General features: G+C 36.1%; 1 protein-coding gene across 2 annotated transcripts in view; it reads right to left on the bottom strand.

The window, feature by feature from the left end:
- Window positions 1-519: 519 nt before the first annotated feature.
- The window catches only part of Ca1 (carbonic anhydrase 1), a 45,844-nt gene continuing 24,607 nt past the window's right edge, over window positions 520-21,756 (bottom strand). For both annotated transcript variants that reach the window (XM_090338692.1, XM_090338690.1), the window contains exons 2-8: window positions 12,948-13,002; window positions 11,726-11,920; window positions 9,779-9,897; window positions 6,766-6,861; window positions 5,866-5,928; window positions 1,990-2,145; window positions 520-920 (exon numbers count right to left, since the gene is read on the bottom strand). In XM_090338692.1, coding sequence (XP_090194818.1) covers window positions 804-920; window positions 1,990-2,145; window positions 5,866-5,928; window positions 6,766-6,861; window positions 9,779-9,897; window positions 11,726-11,920; window positions 12,948-12,978 — 777 coding nt within the window. In that variant the 5' untranslated portion in view covers window positions 12,979-13,002 and the 3' untranslated portion in view covers window positions 520-803. The remainder of the gene's footprint in view (window positions 921-1,989; window positions 2,146-5,865; window positions 5,929-6,765; window positions 6,862-9,778; window positions 9,898-11,725; window positions 11,921-12,947; window positions 13,003-21,756) is intronic.

Raw genomic sequence — 21,756 nt, forward strand, 5'->3', positions numbered from 1 at the left:
CTGTACAAAGGATTTGTTCAACTCTGCATGTAAACTTAATAACTTCAGAAAGAACTGGCTTCAAGTTAATTGCACAGCTGACTGAGGACTGTATATTTCTCTGTGAGTATAAGATGGTTTGGCCTGTTTGCATTTTTATGAGCCAGTCACTGCACTTTTCCTGCAAAATTTAAAGTCCCACTGCTTTTTGCAAACTAACCAGTTACGGTAGTGAGCAGAAAATCATAGGCCTTCCTAATGTGGAGAGAAAAAAAATGGAAGCAATACCAAGAAGAATCAATGTCCTCTATAAAAAGTGTCATTTATCATAGAGCACATAAACATTATCAGTGTTGTCAATATAATAATATTAAATCCAGATCATATCATGTTCCTTGTCTTATCATCATATTTGATGTGAAATACTCTTGAATGTAAGGTATGTAAGAGTTTTAAACACATACATGGAGTAGAAACCTAACGGTTTTTATAGAATAAATAACACACACGAAGAAAGAGATGAAAGTTTTATTAGCTCCATTAAGAGGAGAAAGAACAGGCCATACAAATCACTTCATTGCCATTGTAAGCAGTTCTGCAAAACAAAGCTGAATTTAAGCATAAATGCGTTCAAGTGTGTAGATTCGTTGAGTTAAGCATTAAGCACTAAAATCAGTATCTATAATTTTAAGTTCTATAGATGAAGCTGCAGGTGTGCCGCTGGCTAGTTCTGAATTACATTTGTTTCTTGGCAATGGTTACTTTGCTGGATTGGGTCAGGAGCAGGTCTGTGCTGCTGGGGGAGGAAGCCACTCCGCTGTTCATCAGAACGAGGCTGTTATGGTCCTGCCCTTGAGAGGCTGGGGGGGCCTGTTGTTGTGCAGGATGGGGACAGCGGGCTCACCTTCCCCACTGGAAAGAATACTGCGTAATTGCGCCAGCTGCAAGGATGAAATGGGGAGAGAATCACAAGCTATTCAAGTCACATGAAAGACTTTCTTTCGGAATTAACAACTCATGTATAGAGAACTGAGTTGAGGACTGTCCTGGCTTCACCCTTGGGTAAGAAGAAAACCCCGAGTGCTTCACATTTCTCTGTAAAGGCATCATTTCTGCCCAATTTCTCACTTGTGAACTTGGGTACCTAGCGAAAGAACGTTACGATCTTGGGGCCTCATTTTCAGTTCCACCTAATTCACAGATTGCTGGCCAAATGAAATAAGCACATGCATGGCAAGTACCTCCAGTGCTGGCTGGCAAGGTGCCCGATGAATGCCACTTAGCAACAGGCCCCAGTGTTGGTCCTGTGTTGGCCCTATTGCCAGGAAAAATGGCTGACAATGTGTAAGACACTGCGTAAGAATCGTCTTTTGATCAACAATCACTATAAACGATAATGAATAAAAATTTGTTGGATATTTAAAAACTGAAGCTCAAAAGAGGAAGAAGAAACAGCCTAAGTTTTTTGTCAATTATTAAAATATACCAACTGAGAGCTGTGATTTCTGAGTTTTAGTTCAATTTGCAGTGACAGTTTTTTTTGTTTCTGAAATTCAGACAAAAATAACTATACTATTATTGTTCTCTCCCTTCCTTCCTCCCTCCTTCCCTCCCTCCCTCCCTCCCTATCTCTCTTCCTTCCTCCCTCCCTCATTTCCTTCCTTCCTTCCTTCCTTCCTTCCTTCCTTCCTTCCTTCCTTCCCTCCTTCCTTCCTTCCTTCCTTCCTTCCTTCTCTCCCTCCCTCCCTCCTTCCTTCCTTCGTTCCTTCCTTCCATACTGGAGTCTGAACTCAAGACCTCATACTAAGCTTTACTGCTTGGGACACACATCTCGCCCTTGTTGCTGAAATTCTTAGAGGATATCTAACAAGATTAGACTTTGAAGAAAAAAGAATAGTGAGATTTTGGAATTGCTTGTCTTTTATTTTCTTGATAAAACAGTATTATCATATGTTTTAATTCTTCCAAAACCTAGTTAATGTAACAATATCCCCAACTGATATTTATTACCTGCTCTGGGCTGATACTGATGGTCTCCTTACAGATGAACCACAGGACACTTTCATGGAGCGGGGGATGAGTCAGAGAGCCTTCATAGGTCCAGTAATCCAGGGATGAAGGAAGGAGAGTGGATGGGTCAAAATTGGTGAATGGGGCTCGTTTGCCCTGTGGGAAAAATCATGAGTATATTAACATATGTGATATTTATCCTATTATTTTTATGCCTAGGGATTTTATGTCTATTTTTGTGTGTGTCAGTACTGGGGCTTGAACTCAGGGCCTAAGCACTGCCCTTGGGCTTTCCTCATGGCCTAGCGCTCTACTACTTAAGCCACAGCACCACTTCCAGCTTTTCTATGTATGTGGTACCAAGGAATCCAACCGGGGTCTTCATGCATGCCAGGCAAGCATTCTACCACTCTGCCAAAGTCCAGGCCATGTCTAGAGATTTTAATTAATAAAAGTAAGATAGTATTTCATGGCTATATGTTTGTGGATATATAAACAAATGAAATAATTAAAAAATAGATAATGTACTCTATCACCAAGAAATTTCTTCATTTGGTTGACAATGATACAAGGGTCCTGATATTTTATAATCTGTGCTCATCAAGATATATTTAATGTCCAATATAAACCATTTTGTTTCTCTAGGATGATGCTGGATCCCATTCTAGTGGCAAAGTGACATCCATATTGGTCACATCGTAATGTTGTTTACTTTCATCATTTATTACTCATATGCAGAAAATACGCTAGTATAAAATGTTTATAATCTTGCATGTATCAAATATTATCAGACTTTCAGATTGTTTCTATTACTTACTCTATTCTTTTTAATTTTCTGGGAGGAGGTCAATTATCATATTATCTGATCATATGGATGGTTTTATGCCAATATAAATCCTAATATATACTATATACTCTTCTTTCACTTTTTTCAATTACAATATTTAATTTTGATGGTTACTGCTGATACTCTGGTTTTGAAATAGAAATGCTTCAATTATTTTTCTACTGTTTTATATTTGAGCCAAGTTTCAAGGTAATATTGTTCATCAATTCAAGATCTTCCCTTCCCTTCCTTTCTTTGCCTTCTCTTCATTTTCTTTTTATTTATTCCTAATTTCTTTTCCTTTCTCCTCTGTCCCATCTTTCCATCTCTCTTTCTTTTTTAGGATATTGGATTTTAATCAAATGCTTTTTAAGCAAGTGAAATTTTGATGGCATGGTTTTCATCTTTTATTGATAATCTGAGTAGTTGTATCTGTACTTTAATACTGAATCATCCTTATATTACTGATGTAAGCTCTACTAGGTCAAATATGTTCTTTGTATACTGTCAAAGCTGATTTGCTATAATTAATTTATTGTATTCCTAAGAAAGATAGGCATGTTGCTCTCCTTTTGCAATGTTCTTATGTGACTTTGATATTAGATTTAATTACATGGATGACAAGTTTTCTGTTTTGTTCCCTTCTGGGAATTCAATAACACATGAGTGTGTCTAAAGGTGGGGCAATGCTTTCCCATAAAGTTATCTAGGCCTGAAATTTTCAATAACTAGAAACATTTCCCATTCTATTCCCAAGTTTTGGGTCAATTTAAGTTTTCTGAGTCAGTTTCCTTACTTCATATTTGTTTGTAGAAGATCACCTACTTCATTTGACTTTTAAAATTTAATAGCATAAAGTTACATTTTTCTCTTTAAAAAATTTGAACTCAGTTATCTCATATTGTTACAGTATCTCACTTTGTTACCTGATATATCGGATATATTTGTATTTGGTTATTTGAAATTGGATAGGGAACGGGGGAAAACAAGATGAGGGGAGGGGGTGGGGGGGAGGGAAATGGGGACCAAGAAATGTGAAAGGGTATCAATGTATGGGAATTAATGCACCATCTATCTGGCAAATATCATGTAACCCTTCTATTAATTACAATAAAAATATATGAAAAAAAATTGAACTCAGGGCCTGGGTGCTGAGCTCTTTTGTTCAAGACTAGAGCTCTACCACTTTGATCCATGGCAAATTGGTTAATTGGAGAAAAGAGTTCTTCAGGGAGGAAACAAGAGCTATATAATGTGTGATTGTTATTCTTTTTTTTTCTTTTTCTCAATTTTTTTTATTGTAATTAGTAAAAGGGTTACATGATATTTGCCAGATAGAAGGTGCATTAATTCACATACATTGATACCCTTTCACATGTCTTGGTACCCGTTTCCCTCCCCCCCAAACCTCCCACCCGTCTTGGTTTTCTCCCATTCCCTATCAAATTTCAAATACCAAAATACAAATAAATTCAATATATCAGATAACAAAGTGAGATACTGTAACAATATGAGATAACCGAGGGACAGCAAAGGAGATGAGAGACAACATAGTACATTAAGGACAACAATCATTCATTATATGGCTTTTGTTTCAATATCCTGGAGTGATTGTTATTCTTAATGTACCTTGTTATTTTTCATCTGTTTTGTTGTCCCTTGGTTATTCTTATATTGTTACAGTATCTTACCTTGTTATCTGGCATGTTGTATATATGTTTATTTTTTAAGGGGGAAAACAAGATGAGGGGAGTGGGTGGGGGGAGGGAAATGGGGACAAAAACATGCGAAGGGGTATCAATGTGTGTGGATTAATGCGCCTACTACCTGGTGAATGTAACTATAACCCTTCTATTAATTACAATAAAAATATATGAAAAAAGGAGTTCCCCAGGGACTTTTTTGCCCTGGGTTGGCTTTGAACCATGATCTTCAGATCTCACCCTCCTAAATAGCTAGAATTGCATGTATGAGCCACCTGTGCCTGGCTTTGTATTTCTTTAGGTAGAGTCTATTTTTAAATTTCTAATAGTAATTTATATATGGGTCTCTTTTCCTTTAGCAAAATTGCCAGGATATATACTCTTTTTGATAAAGAAATTGAATCCAACCACCTTTTCATTTATTGAAAAATTTTACTTCCTAGCCATCTATCAATTGCTTTATTATTTTACTATTTTCTGCCTTAATCTTCACTAATTATTTCCTTCTATTTTTATATTTCTTAAAAGACTCATTCTTAGAGTTTTAAATATTCGGTTTCATAATACACTCAATTAAAATCTAACCTGTTCTAGAATTGCCATAAAATAAATTTATTTTACAGAAGAATGCAACAGTCCTCCATAAATGGAAATGTTAAGTTTCTGACAAAAGGTGACTTGCTGTTGGAATAGTGAAGCTAAGGTTTGTTTTCTATTTCAGAAAATACATTTTCAAATTTAGTTAGGAATCACTGTTGTCCATTAGTACAGACTAATGGTATGTCATAACACTCCCTACACCTTGATATTTGTACTTCTATAAATATTGGGCTGGGAGTTTGGCCTAGTGGTAGAGTGTTTGCCTAGCATGCACGAAGACCTGGGTTTGATTCCTCAGTATCACACACATAGGAAAAAAAAAAGCCAGAAATGGTGCTGTGGCTCAAGTGGTAGAGCTCTAGCCTTGAGAAAACCCAAGGACAGTGCCCAGGCCCTGAAGGCAAGGCCCAGGACTAGCAAAATAAATAAATAAATGAATAAATAACTAACTAAATAAGTAAGTATCTTTCTGCATGAAGTGAAAAACATTTATAGTTGGGTACATGCTTCCAAACAAGTCTGAATGACTAAGTAACCTGTTCTTCTCCCTGCCTGAAATCAGTAAACAATATGAAAATGACACGTAACAAGTCCTTAGGTCAGACTCCAACAATATCTTAGAAATACCTTACTGTCACATTGATGACGTTTAAACCAGCCTTCTTGCTACCCATTACAAATATGTAACTAAAGGACATATATTTCTATGGATTACTGTTTTCAGAATTATAGAGTTAGTTTATTTACCTTGGTTTTAACTGCACTTAGGGCATCAAGTACTTTTTGCAGCTTTGGATTGGCCTGACCAACCTAGAGATTAAAAACAAAGTGTGGAATGAAGATTTTCATCAACAGAGTACTGACCATTTTTCTCAAGCAACAGAAATAATGGAGGAGAGGTGAGTTGTTTTCTCTCTGCTTTAGAAGAGGAAGTCCCCTTAGATATATATCTTTGAGGATCCCTCTATTCTGCAAGTTATAAAATACAAAAGTACCAAACAAAAAACTTGGCATACATATAATTAGAAACAACGCATTTCAAACTACACAAGACAAAAACAAAATCAAGAAATTCACCAAACCATGATACAAAAAATAAACCTTTTTGTTTTGGTCTGCAGTAACAGACCCAAAAGTTACAATGATTACATTTTTCTTAGCCTATTCAGAATGGTCAATAAAAGTTGACTGCAGTAATTATAAACATAAAATTTACCCAACCATATATAATTTAATCATAACTTTCTCATAGGATTTACCAGTAACTTTAATAGACTTATACTCCATCTACTTAATATAAATATCAATTGAAATTTATGAAGGAGTATTTTTTTCCCTGATGAGATATCAAGTTGTCCTGGGTTTATGAGGGAGGACTCAGAGAAAAGAAAATTTAGAAGAGCCTGAAAAATAGAAATTTTATTTTCCCTGTGACACCTTCCTACGCCTAATTTCTCTGAGGAAAAAGAGAAGATATAAGGCCGCAGGGTGTGAGGAAGTTTATGTGTGTCATAAGTAAAATGGGAATTTACCCGTCCCCCTTCCCTAAATTAAACCTAATGTGTCTTTTGCTTTATATGGCTGTATTCTGAGACTTAATTGAGAAGAAATAGCATTATCAGAGCTGTGTATCTCTTCATAACTCACCTTCATCAAAACACCAATAATCGCCAACCCATCAGGCTGAGAGGAAGCTTCCAAACAGCTGGAGTACTTGGCAGCATTCCAGTGAACTAAGTGAAGCTGCAGATGAGAATAAGGTTGATTCATTGGTTAGGCGTGGGTAAAAGATACAAAGAGTACTTTATAAAGTTAGTTAGAGAGGTAGTATGGTAATATTTGTTGGTACAATTTGGTTGGGGCAAAATGGACATGAACTTTTATCCAGTCGTTAGGAAAGACTGGATTCCATTATAGGAAGGGTTGTGCTCAGTTGGATACGATTGTAACACACAAAACCAATAAGTAAAACTGACTTTCTTACAATATCACTATTCAATAATACTCCCTTTGACAAAATCTCTGTCTTTCATATGGAAAGATCAGGAAATCTAATTAGCTTTAGGACAGAAACAGAAGCCATTTCCTGTCGCATAAAGTAATTCATACTCATTTTATAAGAAAGGGTTTTGGACTTCCTGGGAATCTTGGACTAAGAATCTCTTGGACACATTACTGTCCTTGTCAAACCCCTCTCAAAATGATGTCTACAGCCTAAATTCTTGGCAGAACTTGGGATCTATTTAGCCAAATATTTATCAAGAAGGTGAAGGTCTTTTGGTATGTCACACAGATGTCTAAAACGTAAGTGTCCAAGTATAACTCTTAATTTCTCATGCCAAACTGGCTTCATTTTTCTTCTCTTAGAAAAAGCACAATATTCATTCAACTGTTCAATAAAATGTGCCACCATTATCAATTTCCTACACCCGTCAATATCCATATCTCATAGTTAATACTTAATCACTTGCTCACAGCTTGAGGTTTTACTTATCCACTGATTTTTGTTCGGAATTTTCTTCCACATAATCTTGAATAAGAGAAGTTTGTCTTCTTAGAACAGAACCCAGTGATGCTCTTTAAATAACCCTGGTTTTGATTTTGATTACTCAATATATAGAGACTTCCTTAAATAAAATCAGGTCTTTCCATGCTCCTAATCTAATTTCTCCTCTTCCTCCCCTCTCTCTACATCTTACTATTTGTTTCTCTTCTTGTCTTGTTTCTTTCTTTTCTTCCTTCCTTCCTTGCTTGCCTTTTCTCTCTTTTATTTTTTCCTCAATACAACATGCTATAACTGTTCAATAACATTCTTTTAAAGAGAGATTATAGGCCAGGAACTTGGCCTAGTGGTTAAAGTGCTTGCCTAGCATGCACGAAGACCCGGGTTTGATTCCTTGGTACCATATATATAGAAAAACTGGAAGTGGTGCTGAGGCTCAAGTGGTAGAGTTCTAGCCTTGAGAAAGTCCAAGGACAGTGCTCAGGCCCTGAGCTCAAGCCCAGCACTGGCAAAAAAAAAATAAAAAAATAAAAAAAAATATAAAGAGAGATTATAGTTCTTAAATATATCACATTATATTTTTCTTGTCCCCATATCAGTCTAGATTAACTTATTATTTTACAACTATTTTTCAATAATACTTTGTGCATATTTATGTTGCTATTTACTATTATGTTTATTCAATCAGAATCATTTGTGAATATATTGCTCTGAATAAGAAATCCTTGCTTTTGTCTTATCTGAAGAACTGACAGTAATATTACTAAGCACTTAGAATGTGAAAGATGCTGGCCTAAGTAGGCTTTTCATGGGTTTACTTATGCCATTCTCTCAACAATTGTATGAAATACATCTGATCATTATTGTTATTATATGACATACAGATTAGGTGATAGAACCATAGTGATCTACTCAAAGTTGAACCATTAATAAGTAGGCACAATTTTTGATTCAAGTCCCAGGAGTTGACTATATAACTTCATGTTAGTTGGTATAGAATTTCATGTAAGTTTATTGAATTGAAGAGCAAACTGAACTCTATGCCTAAGTATTGCTTATCACTAACATGGATTATTTTTATTTTTCTAAATTTATATCAGAGATTAGCTTATTTAATTTTTTTCAGGTCCTACTAAGTATCATTACAAAAACAATATAGACTTTTAGCTCTTTTGATTTTAGTTCATTAGAAATAAACATTGACTGTATTACTATAACATTGGAAGGTTTTATTTAATGTTTCCTATATAACATTAAGCAACTTATGTTTAAATATAGTCCCTGAATCCTACCTCAAAATGTAATACATATATTTTATAACCTAACAATATCTCTTGTGGACAACTTAGACTACATAATTACTTACATTGGCACATAATATACAAGTATAATATATTGATTATAGCATTTTAGAGAAATAAAACCCCTATCGAATGAAGGCAGAAGACATTATAATTACTGATCAATAGAGAGCAATTAAGCAGTTGAAATTCTGTACAGGTATTTTCAAAATGAAGTGGAATTAAATCTTCTGACTCAATAAAAGTGACTATAATAATAATAGCAAAAAGCAAAACTAGATGTATTATTTCAAAACTACACGTATTATAAAGTTCATTTTACCAAAGTAAAACTGAAAAGGTAACTCATACTACATTTGTAATATATATTCAAGCACAAAGAAACCAACTACTCTATCTTTCCCATCTTCCAGACTTCCTATGGAGTTCGATGCACATGTGGTCAGCTTTTCTGAGGAAATGCAGGTGTAACCATTGCTCAAGTTTTCCTACCTTGCCACACCTGAGCTTTATGTGTAGATCAAAAGAGAATAGTGGTGTTTTCACTGGAGGTCAGATATTTAAAAGAAAGCAGATCCAGCCCTTTAAGTTAACATCATGTTAAGGTAGTAATTTTTGAGGCATTGTTTTCAGCTAGATGTAGCTCTAGCTTTAGTTGTCTCTTCCCATACAAAAAATTTCCCTCTATTGGCTAACATTTTTTGGCTGTATTTGGGTTCACTTGAGCTTGGTAGTCCTTACAGAAACCAGAATGCTCATTCCTTTTGGGTCATGATGATGGTAAACTTCCCAGTACCTGAGCTGCTTCTGGAAGTACTGTTGGTAGATTTATCAATCACTTAATAATTCACATTACCTCTGCAGAATATTTGACTCCATCCACGGTATGCTCAGAACCATACTCATTTGTACTGCCCCAGTGGAAATGGAACTGGATGAGCCTGTAACTTCCAGACAGTGGGCCTCCCTTCATAGCTGGAAGAAAAGGGAACTGCCATTAGTCTTCTCTCATAGACCCCAGCCTATCTTTGCATTTAATACAAACCAGCACTATTGTGCCAAGTAGTCATGAAAACAAACACCAGTGCTGAAGTTTTCATCTTGGCCTTCTCATCTTTCATTCATGAAGATGATATATATATATATATGTATCTATATCTATATCTATATCTATATCTATATCTATCTATCTATCTATCTATCTATCTATCTATCTATCTATCTATCTATCTAGCCAGTCCTGGGCTTGAGTTCAGGGTCTGAGCACTGTCCTTGGACTTTCTCAAGGCTAGAGCTCTACCACTTGAGCCTCAGCACCACTTCCAGCTTTTTTCTATGTACGTTGTACGGAGGAATCGAACCCAGATCTCTGTTCATGCTAGGCAAGCACTCTACCACTAGGCCAAACTCCTGGCCCAAAGATGATATTTTTATGTACGATAAATTCTAGAGGAGTCTACTGAGTGGACCACATCTTTACCTGTTTCTACCACAAAAATGCATTGCCAAGTGGATTAATTATATGAGTACAAGGCTTTCTTTGAATCCCCTTTGGTATGCACATTTGTCCCGTCTTTCAACAAAGAGAGTAGGTTATTGACAACAAGATCAAGAGTAGCTTATTTTGGATAACATATTTCTTATCAGGTATTTTTGTGTGTAAGACATAACAGTATATCTTAACAATTTTGTTGACAATTCTAGCCAGGGACGGAAAAACCCACTGCTTGTGAGGAAAGGTCACTTAAAAATGTGTACTTGTGTAGTGGTGGCTAATGTCTATAATCCTAGCAACTCAGGGGCCTGAAAGCTGGAGAGGATGGCAGTTGGAGGTCAACCAGAGCAGAAAAGTTGTCCCTGAAATAACTAGGCAGACCTGGGGCTGGAGGAGTGGCCCAAGTGAGAGGATGTCAGACTAGTAAGTACCAGGCTCTGAGTTCAAACCCTAGTGCCAACTTACCCCCTCACCCCTGTTTTTTTTTCTGCAGTTAACTAGTAGAATGACAGAAATGGAGATGTGCCTCAAGTAGTAGATTGCTAGCTAGCCTTGAGCAAAAAAAGCAACTGAGAGCATGGGGCCTTATGGTTAAGCCCCAGGATGGTAACACCACTCTCTCCCCCATCCACTGCACCCCGTTTACATAGAAGGACCCGTTATTTTAGAGAGTCTGTCCAATCACATGTTTATTTACGCACACTTGACATGAGACTTTATCCATTGTTAATAAAAGAGAAAACTCTGCAATGCCTAAAATTTGGCTAAAACAAATCTGAAAAGCAAGTTTGGCCTTTTATATCAGTTGAACTTTTGGCTGGAATTGTTATGTAACAAAATATCCAGCCAACAGGCTGTTGACCAGATTGTAAGATCTGAGAATAATTCAGCCGCCCTGTTTTCTGTTCCCCACTATCCTCATTCACCCTTATTCTGATTAGAATATATTTCCTTTTTTCTCTTTTAGTATTTGTAATAATGTGTTCCACAGAGCTTTGTGGAGAAATACTCCCTACAGAGAGAGTTTGTGTAAAAGAATGAGAGAAAGAATTAAGTGTGAAGATGGTGAAATGACCAGATGAGATGGGACATGAGGAAGGAGAAGAAATGAAGGAAGACACAGCTAGGGGGTTTCCAAAACCATCTCTACAGTGTAGGCAATTTTTTAGAATCCTAAAATGCTTTCGAGATTCCAACAATGGTCTTTGCATACACAAAGCATGAGTACTGGTATTTCTTAAGTGCTTTTGTTTTCATTTTCTTGGTAGAGTCTAAGAAAATGCAGAACAGAATAGTCTCTAGGCTTACCTGACTGGGTATTCTCCTCAAAAATTACATGGAAGGAATGTCCCACATTGATGATATATTTGGCATTGGCTGGATTGTAGGAGACACTGAGAGGTTTCAGAGAAGTGTCATGCTTGACTTCACTAGTTTTGATATCAATAGGAGATTGTTTATTTCCATTGGCAATGGGATATGTCTTGCTCCATTGTTCGGGACCTACCAGGACAAACATGCATCCCATTAAGACTTTATAGAGTACATTTCTTGTCTGACATGGTTACCCTTTCCCTCATTTTTCTCCCACTGTCCCTCCTCCATTCCTCCCCACCCCAACACTTGTAAAGTTCATTTCCAACCTAGTGTCTTGTGAGTATTCCTAATGCAATAGCTCCCTCTTCGTCCTTGTTTTACCATTTTGTTATTCGCTTTCCCTTCTCCAAATCAGCATCAAAAACAGTGATTACAGGGGATAAACCAAGGAAAAATCAAAGAATGAATGTCATATGGTTCATTAACAACAACAACATCATCATCAACAACAACAATCACAAAAACCTCTTGTTTCCATATCTTGGGGTTCCTTTTGATTAGCATCATTTTCTATGGTTATATGTTCATAGCCATTGAGCTATTGTGATCCTCTGCTAGCACTCATTACCTTACATCACCTTTACAATAAAACACAATCTAAAAACTTTATGAAAAGATTTATTTAGATGTGTTAAATAGCATCCTGTTTACCATAATGAAATATCTCTAGACCTTTTTCAACCTAACAATGTTGTCAACACTAGAAATATAAATGTATATGCACAGCCTATTTTACTTTTGAGCAAGAGATTTCTAATATATCCATGTCAAACACATTTTGTAGATACCTTTACCCCAAAGATCATCGAGAACTGGAAAATCAAACCATGTACCTCTGACTATTCAGTTATGTTAAATGCTTAATACTTCTTTTATTAAAAAAAGAAAAAGTGGGGCCAGGAGCTTATCCTAGTGGTAGAATGTTTGCCTACCATGTATGGAGTCCCAAGGTTCAATTTCTTCCTACCACATAAGCAGAAAAAGCCGAAAGTAATGCTGTGGCCCAAGTGGTTAGAGTTCTAACCTAGAGAAAGCCCATCGACAGTGCACAGGCCCTGAATTCAAGCCCCAGGACTGGCAAAAAAAAAAAAAAAAAAAAAAAGAAAAAGAAAAGAGCAGAAAAATAAAAAAGGAAAAAGTGAAGTACTCTTACCATTTTCGGCATCATATCCCCAGTCTGCCATGATCTTCTTGTTAGTTTTCTTTTCCTGAAAGCAAAGATAATACCTGGAATAACTCCCTGCAATGGTGTATGCAGGAGATACCTATCACTTGGGGTTTTTATAGGAACTTCTCTCCTTAGTAGATCACTGTTTAATCATGTGCTTATCAGGAAGTATACATATCTAAATAAAAGGTGCTATAAAATGTCTACAGGATTATGTCAGCTGGAATTATTTTATTTCACTATATTATGAAAGATAAATATCAAAACCATAGATTTTTATTGAACCAATTCCTGTTTCTTTTATGTCAATAGGAAATATGGCTGAATATTTATTGTCTACAATTCTTTAGACTTCCTAAATTAAAAATATTTTATGCATTAAGATTTCCAGTCATTACTTTATCAGGTACTTACATGCTACTAGCATGTTACATGGTACATCTTACTAATAACTTAATAAGAATGTTAATATGCATAATTACAGGCTGATCTGGGCTAGCATTATGTTAATTTAGAATCAGGTAATAAAATTAGTAGTTGTTCATAACATTATTCATAAGGAGTATGTTTTATACACATAAGGGTAAGGTTTACACTCTATATTTTTTGATAATAAAATAACTCATCATTGGTGTATAATAGAAGTCTTCAATTTATTCTTTCTATCTAAATGTAATTATGTATGCCTTCAATCAGTCTCTTTCAACTTTAAACACCTATATTAATCAACATATTTGGGGAAAGACAACCTCTTTGCATTACATTATTACAGGATGAGTCATCACATGAATGTTTTAATAGTTATATGGGATGGTTATTCATTTAAAGTTTTAGGTACTAAATGCCTTTTACTCTGAACTATCATGACCCCTTATTTTATTGTGTACCATGGGTATAATTGAGTAATCCCACAAGAAGAGCATTAGAGAGGGGATGTAAAATACAATAGGTACCCTATAATTTAAACCCAATGCTATTTTCATTTACCTTTACTCTTCATTTTTTGGCTTACAAACTGCCTCTTTCAGCTTACTATCAATGCCAAAACCAAGAAATATGCATTCATTTCACTTTCACCTACACACTTCTCACAGTGTACTCTTTTAAGGATGAAATGTTTAAATTACTTTCACACTGAAACCGGATGTTCCATCTGTTCCTCTACTCAGATTATATCTTAAGCCACCTAACACATACATATCTGGAGGAAATCTTGTTTTCCCTTAGACAGTTCTAAGGCAACCCAAATGCACTTGAAGATTGATCAGAATCTACTAGGCTGATGAAGGAATCTGTAGTTTTCAAAAAGTGAGGCAAAAGTGTACAAACAATTTTGATAAACATTGATAAGAGTAAGAAGTATTGAATATGCTAAAATTTCCATTTTACATAGAATTATTTTTATAGTATATAATGCTCCAATGACAGCTAGTAAACACTATGCCTCCCACCATTTTCTAGTGATTTTTGTAAAGCTGTGATTCCATATTCACAGCATATCTAAGAGTGAGGTTAGTGTCACCTCCCCTGTTTATTTCTTGTACCAGTGCTGGGGCTTGAACAAGGGCCTCAAGTGCTGTCCTGAGATTTTTTGTTCAAAGATAGCACCCTACCGCTTGATCCACATTTATACTTCCAGTTTTTGGTAGTTAACTGGAATGAGAGTCTCATGGACTTTCTTGCCTGGGCTGGCTTTGAGCTGTGATCCTCAGATCTCAGCTTCCTGCACAGCTAGGATTGCAGGCCTGAGCCACCAGCACCTCCTTATCTCCTTTTTAAAAAGATGGTAATCGAAGCTTAGAACATTCAAGAAGCAAAATAAGAAGTTAAATTCATTTCCAGTCATCTTTAAAACTCAGGTCTGCATCTTTTCTATTATATCACAGTATCCCCTCTATTTTCATTACCTACATTAGTTTAAAATTAGTTAATTAGTTAACATCATATTACATTTTATTTGGGTAACATCAGTTAGTTTTAGTTGAAGAATTTTTTGTTGTCCAAAAATGGACATTGAAAAACCCAATCTCTTTTCTGCCTTATCATATTTTAAAAGTGTACTTCTAAAATATATTGAAGGGCAATGATGAATCTCTTTTGAACAGCTGGTATACACACACACACACACACACACACACACACACACACACACACAAAGAATGATGGAAATGTAAAACAGGCCCTGTCCCAGATGTGTTACCCGTGAGAGGGGACATTGTGAGTAGAGGGAAGGAAGGTCCAAATATTTTATTACATGAGTGAAAATGGAACAATGAAACTTGCTGAGATGGCAAGGGGTGAAGAGGAGGGAGAGTGATGGAGGGGGTACATTGCATATATGGGCATATCAAATCAAAATCTTGTATAACTAATCAATGCTAGTAAAACACAGGGCCAAAGATATTTAGGAGCTTTTATACATCTATTTAATTTTTTTCTTGTCCTTTAGGTGAATGTTTTCCTCTGACTTGTATGTTTAATTTAACATAATTAAACCACAAATAGAGGCAAATAAATTATAGTGAATTTCAAATTTAAAATTTCAGTTAAAGTCATTGTTTGATAGAGAGAGGAATAAAATATATGAAGAGTGCTGTCATGCCTGCTTATGGTAGAGTTCTGCTAAATGTCACTGGAAAATACAATACAGACCTTAGCAGGTCCTCATTCAAATTGTTATTTGCTGTTCTACAATGTTTAGAGATCGCAAGGATAAGCAAATTACCTGGAATTCAGATTGAATCTCTGCCTTAGAAACTAACAGACATAATTAACTCATAAAGAAAAGGGTTTGATTCATACCTCTAAAGATTCTAGTCTGAGAGCAAGTGGCACTTCCTTTAGGCCTCTGGTGAGGCAGCACAGCCTTACGGGAGTATGCTGCAGAGCGAACCAGAAGGGTCAGAAGGAACACAAGCCTGAGCCATCAGGATCTTAAAGTCTCCTTCAAGAACTCTCTCAGTGACCTAAGGACTTTTCAGAAGTCCTAAGATCCACAGCATCCCACAATAATGCTATTCTGAGGACCAAACTTTAGTCCACAAATCTCTGGGAGGCCAGCAGGCGTTCAAATAATTACACATTTTTCCTATGATGAGGAAACACACATAATCAATGTATCATTTTTATGTTAAATTTGGCATTCATTCACATTGTTCCTTAAGTTTCATGCCCTTCTGGAAATCATGTTATTTGGTAGGGGCAAAATAAGCCTTATTTTGGGTCACAGAAAACAATGACTTTGGCCTGATCATCTTTTTTTTTTCATTTTATTTTTTATTGTAGAGGTAATGTATAGAGGGTTTTCAGTTTTATTCGCCAGATAGTAGGTGCATTACTTCTCACAAATTGATACCCCTTCTCATTTCCCTCCTCCCATCACCTCCAAATCATCTTGTTTTCCCCCCTTTCCTTTCTTATTTCCAATAAACAAATAAAGGTATATAAAATACACCAGGCAACAAAGTCAGATACAGTAACAATTAACCAAAGGGCAACAAAGGAGAAGAGAAATAACATAGCATACTAAGAACAACAACCACACAAGGTAAAGTTCTTGTTTCCATATCCTAGAGATGCTTTCATTTGGTCTCATCCTATATGACCTTATGTATGTGAGTTTTGAGCTATTGTAATCCTCTGCTAGGAGAGTCCAAGGTGTATACTAGTTATTACATATGAGGGAAATCATTGAGCTATGTGCCTTTGGGTCTGGCTTACTTCACTAAATATGATTTTTTTCCAAGTCTTTCCATTTCCTTGCAAACAGCGTGATATTCTTTCTGATGGCAGCATAGAATTCCATTGTGTATAAGTACCACATGTTCTTGATCCAGTCATCAACTGAGGGGCATCTGGGTTTGTTCCATATCTTTGCTATGGTAAGTAGTGCTGATATGGACATTGTTGTGTTAGTGGTGTTAGCATGTCCTTGTTTCTGGATATTTGGGTAAATACCCAGGAGTGGAATTGCTGGGTCATAGGGGAGCTCTGTTTAGTCTTTTGAGGAAGCACCATAATCATTTCCATAGTGGTTGAATGAGTTTACACTCTCACCAACAGTGTAGTAGCAATGGCCTGATCATTTCTATTCCAAGGTAAGTAGAAATTGTAATTAATTTAAATAGCAGGATGATTTATCTAGATTTTTACCTTTACTACTTCCTATGTTTATCTTTCTCTTCACACAACCAAGATGAGCCACTGACTTTATTTTTTCCAGGGGATATGTATCTCTGTTTCACCCATACCAAGCTTGTTTCCATTTTAGGACTTTTGTTCTGAATGTCCTGCTATCTGGATTATCCCATATCTGTGCACAGTCTCATCTATTGCTTCCTCAGAGCTGGCTTTCCTGACTTCCAAACCCAACGCACTCTCCTTCACAATCACTCTATTCTTTCATTCTGTTTTACTTCTCTCATGACATTTGTCGCATTCTTAAATTATTTTGTGTGCAGTCTGAGGTTACAGTATTTACTTTAAGATTCCAGATTGTCAAATACTTTGGATTATATATTTTCACATTAGCCATATTCAACTGATAATACATAAATATCACAAATTTAAAAAGAAATCTAATGTCCAAAACGCTTCTACTCTCATATTCTTTGAAGAAGGTATACACAGTCTATATTTTATTGGTTTTCTTATTGAATGTCTGTAACTTTCTCTAAGATGGCACTCTGTGGTGACATGGGCTTTATCACTTTTTCACTACTGTACTTCCTTCAGTTGTGACTAGCCTGGAAATCAGTGGTACTCAATAAAATCATGGTGAGAACTACTAAATGATCCTTTTTTCTTTTTTTTTGTTTTTTTTTGTTTTTGTTTTTATTTTTTTTGCCAGTCCTGGGCTTAAGCTCAGGGCCTGAGCACTGTCCTTGGACTTTTCTCAAGGCTAGAGCTCTACCACTTGAGCCTCAGAACCACTTCTGGCTTTTTCTTTAAGTATGTGGTACCAAGGAATCGAACCCGGGTCTTCGTGCATGGTAGGCAAGCACTTTAACCACTAGGCCAGACTCCCGGCCCTAAATGATCCTTTTTTTTAAACCTCAACTATTTCATCTTTATAAAGACCTAGAAGGGCAGAATACTTAGCAGGAAAGGTGTCTAATCAAAGTCACTGTGCTAAACTCAGGGGTGTGAGACAGTCTAATGAGCTTTGCTGGAGGCAAACTCATGATCTCCTTTGGCTTAAGGATAAAGACACTTTCCCCTCCCAGTTCTATTCATGGGAGGCTGCAGGACCAACTGTGTCTGTCACTCACAGCTGGGAGAGGGAGAAGCTTGTTCCTTCTAAGTGTCAGAATTTAAGAAACTTTATCAATGTCTAAATGGAACTCTTCAAAGATGATTTGAAGTTTTGACATGCACACTTTTAAGCCTGTAAGTTAAAAATCTTGTCACTGTATTTTAATAAAACTTTGTTTTCTTTTTATCTTGGCACATTTAACTTTTAAAAGAAGTTTTCAAATATGGAGATGAATATTTTTAATCAAATCATCTGTATACAGAAAACAACTAAGCAAATAAATATAAAAGTGGAGAACTACTTTAATCCACAGGATAGAGACACTTGTGGTGTCTTAACATCTCTCACTCCTGAAAGCTTTATGTTTTAAAAATATTTAGTTGAGGGGCCAGAAGTGTTACCTAGTGGTAGAGAGTTTGCTTAGCATGCATGAAGCCCAGGGTTTGATTCCTCTGTACTACATACACAGAAAAAGCTGGAAGTGGTGCTGTGGCTCAACTGGTAGAGTGCTACTCTGGAAAAAGTTCAAGGACAGTGCCCAGGCCCTGAGTTCAAGCTCCAAGACTGATTAAAAAAAAAAGAAAAAACAAACCCAGACAAACAAATCAAACTACTGTGTTTATTGAAATTGCCATTTAGGAAATTATACTGGACACGGAGCATATTTTATGAACTTGTAAGTAACAGGAATCTCTTGCACTGCATGAGTGGTCTCCCTGGTGGTTTACTGTAGTAGTTCTATCTTTAGCTTTAAAACTGAGAAGTCTTATTTGTATCTTGCCTTGTGTAACTTCTTTGGTTGGGGCACTGATGTTGACACTAGTCAACAACGCTTTTCACTTAAGAAGAAAACATCAGCCATAAAATGGTATACAAGTTTAAGTAATTAAATTCTAAGAAAAGAGTTTGTCATTTAACTTTTAGGCAAATAGATGACTATCTAAAACAAAGTAACTCCAGTGATTGCATGCAGCCTGAAATTTAAACAATTGCATAACAAGCATCTGTGTGTCACAGGTTAAATAAAATCCTTCACGAAACTATGAGAGTGTAAATATCAGGGGAGGTGAACGTTAGTTATAGCAGTGATTTTGTCATAGCAGTGATTTTGTCATAGCAGTGATTTTGTCACAGCATTTTTCACTTACCTGGTTTGAGTGCCTGTCTATAATTATGTTAGGACTCCTCAATGCCTTTGTTAACTCCTAAATACTTTTACTAAACACAGGTTTTAAAACTAAATTTGTAAGTGAGTATATTCTTTCTCAACCCAATATTCTTTATTATTATTATTATTTTTTGCCAGTCATGGGCTTGAGCTCAGGGCCTGAGCACTGTCCTTGGACTTTCTCAAGGTTAGAGCTCTACTACTTGAGCCTCAGCACCATTTCTGGCTTTTTTCTATGTATGTGGTACCGAGGAATTGAACCCGGGTCTTTGTGCATGCTAGGCAAGCACTCTACCACTAGGCCAAACTCCTGGCCCCTATTTTTTATTATTTTAAATGAACTTTAAGTGGCTGTACAAAGGCACTGCCATTTAATACCACAGCTTATGAATACAATGCATCTTGATCAGTATCACCCTTTCATCATTCTCCCCCATCTCTCCCATCTACCCTTCTCCTCAATTTTCTTAAGTTTTGTAAAATATACACTGAATTTTATTACTGTATTTCTCCTCCTTCCACTCTTCATTGGTCTACACCTCTCTTCTTGACCTCATTCCCTGTTTTCCAATACCACATTTCAGATACTGATTTTATTGGACTGTTAGCCTTTTAAAGGAATTATATCATTTGCACTCTCCCCTGTATTTTGATTAATAGACTTACGGGCACTTGGATACCATCCCTAGATATAGATTTATAGATTAATTCTAACTTCTACATATGAGAGAAAACATTTATTCTTTGTTTCCCTGAGCCTGACTTACGTTACATAACATGAATTTTTTTTCAGGTCCTTCCATTTCTTTGCAAATGATACAAAATCATTTTCAATTACTGTTCTTGATGTCACTAATTTTTTATTAAAGAATTTATTAATGTTGGTTTTTACATTATATTTTAAATGACAAGAGTAACAAACAAATGTTCAAGGAGGGAATCCCTATTTACAATCACTGGGACTTAGTATTTAGAACTTAATCACAATTAGGCTAAGGGTTTGTATGTCATAGAAACATATTAATTTATGAAGTAAAACATTATGTCTATAGAGTCATAGGTTTTTATGTCTATATAGTTATGTTTATATTTCCATTACCATGTCCATAGCTTTGGGTATGCAGTTATTGAGTCCTCGCTCTTGTACTCTTTGGATTTAATAGCCACATATTAAGGATACCATGCGCGTTTTGATCCTTAGGTCTTGACTTGTCTCACTCAACATGATTCACTCTAGATTCATCCACTTCCCTACGAATGCCATTATTTTATCTTGTCTGTTGGCTATGTAGAATTCCATTGTATATATATATATATATATATATATATATATATATATATCACATTTTCTGTATCCATTCATCTGCAGTAGGGCATCTGGATTGTTTCCATCACCTGGCTATTGTGAATAGTGCAGAGATGAACATAGCGGGGCAGGTGTCCTTATAATATCCTGGGTCATGATGTTCAGGATAGATGCCCAGAAGTGGTATGGCGGGATTATAGGGAAGGTCTATTTTCAGTTCTTTAAGAAACCTCTACACTGCTCTCCAGAGTGGCTGAACTAGGCTACATTCCCACCAACAGTGTAGGGTTCCTTTTTCTCCACAACCCCGCCAGCAACTGTAATTGTCTGAGTTCAAAATCTTGGCCATTCTTGTTGGGGTAAGGTGGTATCTTAGGGTTGTTTTAATTTGCATTTCCTTTATGACCATAGATGATGAACATTTTCTCATCTGCTTTTCTGCCATTTTAATCTCTTCTTCTGATAAGTCTCTCTTTAGTTCCCTTGCCCATTTAGTGAATGGTTTATTGGGTTTTGGGAGGATTAGTTTCTTGAGTTCCCTGTAGATACTGGATAACCTTCAGAAGTCAGTAGCCTTCTTGTACACCAAAAATACACAAACAGAAGGCCAAATGAAGAAAATGATCCCATTCACAATAGCCCCAAGAGAATATACTTAACCAAAGATGTAAAGGAATTATTCAATGAAAACTATAAAAGCCTAACGAAAGAAATTAAAGAGGACACTAGGAAATGGAAAGACATCCCATGCTCATGGCTAGGGAGAACCAACATAGTGAAAATGGCTATACTACCAAAATTGATATACAAATTCAATGCAATCCCCATCAAAATCCTGAAGACATTCTTTACGGAAATAGAAGATATAATCCAAAGATTCATATGGAACAAGAAAAGACCTAGAATAGCCAAAACAATTTTAGGCAAAAAGAGCAATGCTGGTGGTATTACAATACCAGACTTCAAACTCTACTATAGAGCCATAATAACAAAAACTGCTTGGTATTGGCACAAAAACAGACCAGAAGATCAGTGGAACAGAAATAGAACCACATAGTCAACTTGT

Source organism: Megascapheus bottae, chromosome 9, assembly GCF_031878675.1.
Source record: "Megascapheus bottae isolate mThoBot1 chromosome 9, mThoBot2.hap1, whole genome shotgun sequence".
NCBI lineage: Eukaryota > Metazoa > Chordata > Mammalia > Rodentia > Geomyidae > Megascapheus > Megascapheus bottae.